General features: G+C 52.2%; 1 protein-coding gene across 4 annotated transcripts in view; it reads left to right on the plus strand.

Annotated features, from left to right (window-relative positions):
- Positions 1-5,105, plus strand: part of FRMD4A (FERM domain containing 4A) — a 226,932-nt gene extending 221,827 nt beyond the window's left edge. For all 4 annotated transcript variants that reach the window (XM_062019898.1, XM_062019881.1, XM_062019890.1 and 1 more), the window contains one exon: positions 1,613-5,105. In XM_062019898.1, coding sequence (XP_061875882.1) covers positions 1,613-1,715 — 103 coding nt within the window. In that variant the 3' untranslated portion in view covers positions 1,716-5,105. The remainder of the gene's footprint in view (positions 1-1,612) is intronic.
- Positions 5,106-10,067: the final 4,962 nt, after the last annotated feature.

Consider the following 10,067-nt stretch of genomic DNA (forward strand, 5'->3'; position numbering starts at 1 on the left):
CTTTGGCAACAAGGCTTCCTTCAGCTCTTGGAAGAACAACTTGAAAGCCTCTTGCAGCCCTCTCTGTGCCTTTTCAGCAAGTTTGAGGCTGGGGCACAAAAGAGGCCTGGGGGCCAACGTGCTGTGCGTTCACGCTGATGCGGAGGCACAGAGAGCAGGAGGCAGCAGCACAGCTGGGGCTGGGGATGTTTCAAAGGAGGATTGAGCATGTGGGGAGATGAGCTCGGGCAGACAGGGCCTTGGAGAGCCTGGGCCGAGCTCCTGGCAGCTCCAGCCACAGCACTGGGCACCCCCAGCACCCTTCCTCCTCCTCCTCCTTCTTCCCTGCTGCCGGGCAGAGCTGTGCAGCAGAGCCTGGCAGCAGCGAGGCTGCAGGGAGTGAGGAGCAGCCCTGGCCCCATTCCTGTGGGAAGACAGAGGGGGAAGGGTGGAGGGAACAAAAACACCCCACAGAGTATTGCTATTTTAATTAAACTGTCTCGCTGTCTGACACTCATTTGAATCTACAACCACTCACAGCTGGCAGCTGGCAAGTGTTTCGAGCTCAGCTTTCAGACAGTGATGCCCTTACTCAGGTTCCTCCCTGACACCAGTCCCAGGGAGAGCAGGTGGAGAAGAGGGCAGAGGAGGCAGGAACTGCAGGACACGGGGTGTGAGAGCAGCCCTGTGAGAGAGGGTGGTGGGGAAGGAGTGAGAATCCACAGTAAACAGAGACAAAATGCATCTCCCAAGTTTGGCTTCAGAACAATCCTTAGATTGGAAGTTGGTTCAGATCAGTGTGTGAGGGGAGGCAGCAGTGCTGGATCTCACTGAGCAGAAAGGCTGTCACCTTTCAAAAACATCAAGATTTTGCCCCGAGTGTTTTCTTCTGGCAAGCAGCTCTGCAGTCAGAGCCAGGAGCTGACCTGGTTAGAGCTCTAAGGGCAGTAGCCAGGAAAAATCTCATAAACTGTCTCATCTGCTCAGTACAGGCAAACAAGAAGCCAGGCAGCAAAGGCAGCAGTAGCTTGTCACCAGAGATGCCCCCACATGAGGACTAGGCTGTAGCCCCAAGATGAAGACTGGGCCGCCTACAACAAAAGTCTCGTCCACGTTAGGCCTGGCACCTTCTCACTAGTCACTTCCTCGCTCATCCCTGGGAAGCCCCATAGCTCTGGGATTGCCTGGTGGTGCACAAGCCTCTGCCCAGAGCACAGTGATGCAGGAAAACACCACCACTCTCCTCCCACGCTCCCACTGGGCAATGCCATCCGCTCTCAGGGAAGCGAGGCAGAGCTGTGCTGCTGTGCATGGGGAGGGCAGGGGCCTGGTGATGGGCTCAGCCACAAGCTCTCCCCTCCTGCAGAGAACACCTCTGCTGCCATCCAAAGTTGGGGTTCAGCCTCCTCACACTGGGCAGGCTGCTGTGGTGTGGGGCTGCGAGGCAAGAGCAGAGCAGGTCAGAGCAGGGCCCTGCATTCTGAGCCCTGCCAGGCACCAGCTCTGGGGCTGCCTGCAGAGTGCAGTGGGGTCTGGGAGTATCCTCCACTGCTTCCCACCCCATATGATGTTTTATCCTGTGGTTGAACTTTCCAGGAGCCCTGGTTCTAACAAAGTTTCCTTTCTTCTGCAGGAACTACAATGATAGCTGTTTCCTGGATTCTCCCCTCTATCCAGAATTAGCAGATGTCCAGTGGTATGGGCAGGAAAAAGCCAAGCCTGGGACTCTAGTGTGAACCCCTGACCTCAAGTTAATCACATCAATGCCATTCTGAGATCACCTCACTGCCTCTCATTTGCCTTACCCAGATGCACCGTCACCCAGCACCAGCTTCAACTCTTAAGCACTTTTCTCACGATGCAATTCAAGGTGACATTTAGCACACCCTGGCCCTGAGACAGCCACCTGCCAGACGAGCAGCCTTCCCAACAGTCAGTCAGCAGCTGACACACGGCTTTGCCTTGGAACCGCTGGACGCCTTTGGAGGCTCACACCAGATCTCATTCTGTGGCACGGAACGGCAGGGAGATTTCCTTGACCTGTCATCTGAAGCCAACAGAGCAGCAGTTAAATAAAGGGGTGGAAAGTGGGGAAAGGGGAAGATTGGGTAAAATGAGGCAGAGAAATGGATGTGCTAGTCTCAAAAGTGTGTCTGTCATGAGACAGTGAGATCCCATCGCTTCAGGGACGTGTCAGAGTCTTGCAGCCCCACCTGCACTGCCCCAGATGGCAGGATGAGGCTGCTCAGCCACTTCTACCCCCAGGAACATCTCTCCCATTTCACTCACTGGCAGACACAGCCACCTCCAGGAAAAAAGCATTTCCCTCTTCGCTTCCAGCCCACCTGTGTGCAAGTGGAATCTCCTGTGGTGCCAGAGGCCTGGGCTGGCAGCACCACGGTGCAGCCTGTGAGATGCCCCGGAGCCACAGACAGTGGCCTGTAAAGCAGAGGCTGCTGCTCACAGCACCCTGTGTCAGCCACAGGTTGTACAGCACCAGTACACGGGTTGATTGGACCTTAATACTCTGATGAAGATAAAACTTGCCAAAAACAAGCCCTTTTTATCAGCAAGATAACAGCCAATCAGTTGTAATCGATTTCTGCACAAAGCATTAAGGTGAAAGCAAAGGGGAAGCACTCCACAGTCTGACCCCACGGCAAAGCTGCAGCAACACCTCAGTCCCACCCCCTCCCACCCTCCCTGCCCGCGGTGGGGCTGGTCCCGGCACAGCTCCAGGGAGAACCGGTCTGTTGGCTCCTGGGCAGCGCTGAACCACCACACGGGGCACCTTTTCCTCAACCACAAGAAAGAGAAGCAACGCAAAGGAGGTGCAAAGGAGGCGTCAGAGCCGAGCGGAGCTGCCTGCTGATACCAAAAGGAACCCTACCAGAGCGTGTGATGGAAGGAGCTGCAAGTTTACACGTAACTTTTGAGCAATGCTTTATACACGTCAAGCCATGGAACTTTCAAAAAGGCCTCAAAGACACTTTTGTAACGAACCAGTGCACACTCGAGGTGGATGCTGAAGCTGGCACGTCTAGTCTTCATCGCGGTGCTACGCTGTTTTTATTGCCACCAGCAGGGGGGAGGTGCCCGGCCTGCCCCCGCTGGTGCGTGCAAACGATGATTTCCTATGGGAAAGGCATTAAAGAAACGGCTGGAGGGGGTTACTGTGGGAAAAGCAGAAACTGAAGTTAGCTTTAGTTCAAGAACAAAAGTGTAACAACCAGTGTGAGTGTGAGAGAGAGTGTGTGTGTGTGTGTGTGTGTGAGAGAGAGTTCCAAGAATAACAACAGCATCTACCAGACAAAGCAGGGTGAAACGTTTCACATGAAACACCACGACTTGGGGGGCTGCCACGCCTTTTGGTATTAAGGTTGCTGGAAAACTGCATTCCAGGCTTTCAAAGAGAATGGCTTCTGCAGAATTAGGCTTGGGAAAAATTGGGGGGGGGTGTTCTGAAAATGAACAGGAGCAGCTCCTGCGGATACCTCTGTGTGGAAAGGCCAGGGAAACACACCACAGGGCCAGGAGGGAAGCTCGTTCATGTTCACACATGAAGCATGCAGGGATTGCCCCTCTGGAAACAAAAAAGGGAAGGAAAGATAAAGAGGACAGGTTTTTACAGTGGCAAGGGGGGGTTTTAGAGGCAGCCACGCGAGCCAAGTGCCTCTGCACCACCACGGAGAGTCGGCACGAGGCCCTGGCACTGGACCTGCAGCCCTGTGAGCTGGGACTGGGAGGACAACCTGGAGGGGCAAAGCACTGGATTCACCATCTCTTTGTGCTTTGGGGTCTTTCATGTAGGAATCAATTCAAGCTCTTAATTGTATTTGGAGCTGGGTAAGAGATCGGACCGATTAGTGGCGTGTACCGATAAGTTTCGGTAGCTACAGTGAAAGGATTAAATAAGGGACCAAATTAAGCAGCAACAAGTAATTTAGCCCGTGGATTTTTAGGGGCTCTGAGCAACTGTCTGTTTTCTTTTTAATTTCCCAAGTAAGTGCTTTTGGGTTGGTTTGGGGTCAGGTTGTTGGGGTTGGTTTTTTTTCTGTGTACCTTCTTTTAATTAAAAAGAATTCACCAACAGCGGCATTAGGAGGCCTCTGGGCACTACAGGAAGAAACATTCATTCCACCAACACCAGCTCTGCAGTTTTTCCAGCAAAGGTTAAAAGGTGGCAGCCCTGAAAAACTGAGGAGATAACTCACTAACTGAATAAGTAAGGAAAGAAATGGCTAGCCTGGATTGCAAACAGGCTGTGGAGTCGAGAGGAAAAGAAGCTTTTCTAGCAAGGGATCGAGGTTTGCTTTGTGTTCTGCTTTTCTGTCCTGCAATCGAGGCACACGTGAGCAGCCAGTCTGGTAGTAAAGACAGATTAAGTAAAACAGGTTTTACTGTTTAGCTCAATTCAATTAAACACAAATGTACATAAAATGTTAATCATAGGGGATTAACATGTTGAAGTAGAAGGCGGAGGGGTGGATACAGAGCTACTCCAGACAAGCACTTGGCTACCAACCCAACCCCTCCTGTACTCTTTTGTTACCTCCCGAGGCTCCCTCTGACATAAAAAGCCACCGTTGGGTTCCGTGTGGCCTCGCCTGAGGCTCCCAGGGGGAGGCAGGAGTATTGGATACCATATTATATGCAGTGGAGTGTTGAAGATGTTTGAACCAGTCCAATTTGTTTTCACTCTGTATTAGTTTTAGTTTCAGGCCTAGCCGATCCCCATTCAGGTGCTATCAGATGACCAGTTACTGCTTAGTTAACTAGATGTAAAGTTTTACATATATATTAATGTCAATAGTTTTATTACAAGTTGTTGTAAAATGGACTCTCTAGTTAAAAAAAGGAGGAAAAAAAGGACAAAAAAAGAAGGAAAAAAAAAGTACTAATTAGATCTCTCCTGAAATTGACTTTAGAGCATGGCAAAATGATTTTACTGGGTTCTGTTCAGCTGTAATCAAGGACAAAATATGTATGTTGTAGAAAAAGTTGCAGAATTAAAAAAGATCTGCTTTTAATTTATTCTTTTTGTATTCAGGATTTGTATAGTTACCTTTACATTTTGCAAAACGGTGTTGTCAACACTTCCTTATTAAAGCATTTTCAAAATGAAACCTCGCAGTGGTCTCTTGGGGAGGGCTGAGCCCCTGGGCAGTGCTGCCATGGGGCCTGTGCCCCTCTGCTGCCCTGCTCGCTCTCAGATGTGTGCACAGCTGCCCTGGGCAGTGCTGCCGTGGGGCCTGTGCCCCTCTGCTGCCCTGCTCCCTCTAGATGTGTGCACAGCAGCCCTGGGCAGAGCTGCTGTGGGGCCTGTGGCCCTCTGCTGCCCTGCTCGCTCTCAGATGTGTGCACAGCTGCCCTGGGCAGTGCTGCCGTGGGGCCTGTGCCCCTCTGCTGCCCTGCTCCCTCTAGATGTGTGCACAGCTGCCCTGGGCAGTGCTGCCGTGGGGCCTGTGCCCCTCTGCTGCCCTGCTCCCTCTAGATGTGTGCACAGCTGCCCTGGGCAGTGCTGCCGTGGGGCCTGTGGCCCTCTGCTGCCCTGCTCGCTCCAGATGTGTGCACAGCTGCCCTGGGCAGTGCTGCTGTGGGGCCTGTGCCCCTCTGCTGCCCTGCTCCCTCTAGATGTGTGCACAGCAGCCCTGGGCAGTGCTGCTTGAGTCCCTCTGCTGCCCTGCTCGCTCCAGATGTGTGCACAGCAGCACAGGGCACCCAGCTGCAGGAATCACTGGGCATTCCCCCCAACAGCCCGTCCTTCAGACATCCCTTGGCATCTCAGCCTGGGTAAGACATGACTGAAGGGGACCTAAGTACCTACAGGGTGGATGATGGGAGGATGGGGTGCCACTTTTTGCTGTAGTGCCCAGTGACAGGACAAAGGGGAACAGGCATGAGCTGAAACACCAAAAATTCTACTTGAAGAAAAACTACCTTGCTGCTGAGGTGAAGGAGCCCTGGCACAGGCTGCCCAGGGAGGGTGTGCAGGCTCCTTCTCTGGAGAGTTTCAAACCCACCTGGAGGCGTTCCTGAGTGACCTGAGGGGGCTGGGCTGGGTGAGCTCTGGAGGTCTCTTCCAGCCCTCACCATTCTGTGACCCCAGGCAGGCTCAGCAGATCCCTGCTCTCTCCAGGGTGTGCATGGGGCTCCAGCCTAATGTCCGTGACTTCCTACCACAACATGAAACAGTCACAACAACAGTATTTACTTCTAACAACGGCAACATGAAATAAGTCAAATCAACACTTGCTTAGGAGGTGAGTGGGACAGGCTCAGGCACCAGCCCCCTCCCCACTGCGCCCCAAGGAACCACCTGATGTTGGGTCCCCTGCTCCCCCACCTGCTGTTGGGTCCCCTCACCACCTGTGCTGAGGCAGCAGCAGCAAGAACCCCCTGGACAGACACTGGAAGGAGGTTCATGAGGGGGCTCTCCTAGCAGCCCAGCCCTCCCTCCAGAGCACCAGGTGGTTTCCAACAACCACAGGCTCTGCTCCTGGGACCTGTCTGCACTTCCCAGCCCTGGTCACAGTTGCTTCCCTTTCTGTCCATCCTGGGAGCTCTTTTCCACCTGGACACTTCTTAGAATCACAGAATCATTTCAGCTGGAAAAGAGCTATAAGATCATCAAGTCCAGCCTTTGTCCCAGCCTTGTCAACCACTAGACTGTTTCCCTAAGTGCAACATCCATCTCTTAAACACCTCCGGGAAAGGTGACTCCAGCACCTCCCTGGGCAGGCTGTTCCAATGGCTGACAACACTTTCAGCAAAGAAATTCCTCCTCATATCCAGCTTGAACCTTCCCTGGTAAAACTTGAGACCATTTCCTCTTGTTCTATTGCCTGTCACTAGGGAGAAAAACCAACCCCCTCCTGGCTAGATTCCTTTCAGGTAGTTGTAGAGAGTGAGAACACGGTGGCACCAGCCCCAAGCATCACCCAGCATTGCTAAGTGGGGTCAATCTTGTGTAGTAAAGGGTCTGGGATGGGACAAAATGACAGTGATGGCACTTTCAGACATCCCCCTAGCCCTGTTGGCTCAGATTTATTGCCTGTGGCTGCAATACTGCTGCATCACCCCTTCCAGCTCTACAACTCCTTAGGAACAGCTTTCAGGACAGACAGATTTAACCCTGAAGCAACCCCTTTGTGCAGTCCTCTCACAGGGCACCTCCTCAAGGGTTCTTTCCCCCAGCAGGCCCTGGGGAAGTGAAGCCATTTACATCTCAATCCATTTCACTCTTTGGAATCCAGTTCCTGACCCAAAAGACTTTGATCTCACATAAGCAGAGCCTGAGAGCCTTTCCAGAAATACAAAGAGCAAACAGGAGATTAAAGGCATTTTACTGCCACTGGGCATGACAATCCAGATGCAGGTGGATGTCACACTAGCTGAGGGAAAGGGTAGGAGCTGCCACAATCAACCAGGGCCCTGAAGTCCCCAAACCCATCCAGATATAGCCACGGGGAACGTGTGACTTCATCCTACAGCTGCAAGCCTCTGGATTCAGCAGGGTTGTTTCCATCTAATGCAAGAACTATCAGAAATAAACATCTGGAGAAGCCCAGAGGGAAAAGCCTCAACAGCTAAACTGAAACCCACCCTGCCCACACCGTCAGGCAGCGTGACAGCTGCACCCCACCCACTCCTCCCTAAACTACATTCAGGTGGCTCTGAGATCTTTTTAGGGGGGCTAAGAGGCATTATTAACTATTTGATCATGGTCTGGTAGCTGTAATTTGGGGCCATCCAGCTGCAAAGAGCCGCTAACTGGTGATGAAAAGCAGCTGGCCTGAGTGTCCCCCCCTGCCTGTAACTCCCAGCCCCGGAGCTGCCTCTCACGTGCCTGGCAGCTGGAAGCTCTTCCCCAGACCTGCCGTGAGAAAGTGCTGCTCAGCTCCTCAGAGCGTTCCTCAGCTCCTCAGGGTGTTCCTCAGCTCCTCTGCTCCCTGTGCAGCACCATTCCAGGAATTGCAGAGGGATAAAGTTCTTCCATCACGGGCTTCAGCCGAGCGTGGCGGCTGCGTTCCAGGGACTGTCAGCAAGGAGGCACGTTGCTTAAATCACATCCTCTAAAAACCTGACCAGACCAGAATGAAAACATTCCAACCCCAAATTCCCATCCCTACCAGAGGCACATCCCCACACATCCCCATTCGCAGCAGTGCTCAGGGTGCTGTTAAAACCGTCCTCAATCATTAGCTCTAAAGCAGGAGAGAAAAACTAAATACATCTAATACAATTACAGATGCCCTGAGGAATCCAGTTCCCTCTAAAGCAGATGTCACAACACTCCTTAAACCATCCCCTGGCTACTCACTTGCTGCACTTTCAGGGAAACTTCAGCTCTTCTAATCAAGGGACAATATTGTCGCTCGATGATTTAAAGAGTTCAAAACTAAGGTCAGAGTGAAGATCTACAAACAGCTCAGGGAATCATCTGGGTGGGGAGAGGGATAAAGTTGTGGTGTTATAATTGTTTCCTGTTGTAACAAATGCCTCCAAGGAATATCTGTAGAGAGCACTGCAAAAACATCACCAAACAACACTGTTAATGAGACTCTTCCATGCTCTTGACATCTGCTCAGTGTCTCCCCAGGATCCCCCCCTGCTCCCCCAAGGCCGCTCATCAAGCATCAGTTAGGTCTCAGATGCCTCATTTTTATTACTTCTAAACGGTTTAAGCTCTTGGCCATCATCATCTGACTCCTGCATCCAAGGAACTTCAGAACCCAGAGTCTCCAGAAGAGCCCAAAGTTCCTCCAGATACTCCTCCAAGCTCTCTCTATCAGCCAGAATCCCCAGCTTACAATCATAAAATCATTCCAGTTGGAAAAGATCTTTAAGATCGACTCCAACTACTCACCTCACACTGCCAAGCCCATCACTAACCCACAGCCCTCAGCACATCATCTGTGCATCTTTTCAATACCTCCAGGGATGGGGACTCCACCTCCCTGGGCAGCCTGGGCCAGCGTCTAACAACCCTCTCACTAAAAAACTTCTTCCTAATCTAAATCTAATGCAATCTAAATCTCCCCTGGAGCAACTTGAGGCCATTTGCTCTTGTCCTATCACTTGTTACTTGGGAGAAGTGACTGACCCACACCTCATTACAGCCTCCTTTCAGATAGCTGTAGAGAGTGCTCATGCCTCCACTCAGCCTCCTCTTCTCCAGACCAAGGACCCCCCCAGCTCCCTCAGCTGCTCCTCATCATACTTGTGTTCCAGACCCTTCCCCAGCTCCAGAGCCTGTCTCTGGATACTCTCCAGCACCTCAATGTCCTTGTAGTGAGAGGCACAACACTGAACACAACACTCGAGGTAGGGGCCTCAGCAAGTACAGGGGGACAATCCCTGCCCTGGTCCTGCTGCTCACACTATTTCTAATACAAGGCAGGATGCCATTTGCGTCCTTGCCCACTTGAGCACACTGCTGGCTCATCTGCAGCCACTGTCCATCAACACCCTCAGGTGCTTTTCTGCAGGACAGCTCTTCAGCCCCTTTATCCCAAGCCTGAAGTGTTGCCTGGGGGTGTCATGGCCCAGGTGCAGGACCCAGCCCTGGGCCTTGTTGCACCTCAGGCAGTGCCAAGTGTCACTGTACCACAGGACACCACAACTACCCCCAGAGCTGGGTGACACCTGTGGAAGTGAGCAGCGGGTCCTGCTGCCCAAGGGGAGGGCTCAAACAAACCCACACTGGATACTGACACAGCCCTTCAGGAAGTGGCAGTGCTGGGTCAGACTGAGTCTTAAAGGTGTCCTCCAGTGACACGGGCCTGTGATTCCGTGATGCAATTGCAGTTTTGCTCTAGGTCCCAGAAAGGCCTCCTTCAGAAAAGGACTCGTTCATGCTCTTGCAGAGACACCAAGGCTCTTTAATCTGAAGAAGGGCATCATTTCAGCCTAAGACTTTCAACCTGCACCACTAACAAAGTTTCAATACTTCCCTGGTGCTGCAGACTTCAGCCATCTTCGTTTCTGTGAGTCTCTTCACCATTCCCAGTCAAGATGCACAATGGTAACAACTTGTGGTTCCTCCAAATACCATTGGTGGTCATGGGAGGTCCCAATTATTTTCT

Source organism: Colius striatus, chromosome 1 (genome assembly GCF_028858725.1).
Source record: "Colius striatus isolate bColStr4 chromosome 1, bColStr4.1.hap1, whole genome shotgun sequence".
Lineage (NCBI taxonomy): Eukaryota > Metazoa > Chordata > Aves > Coliiformes > Coliidae > Colius > Colius striatus.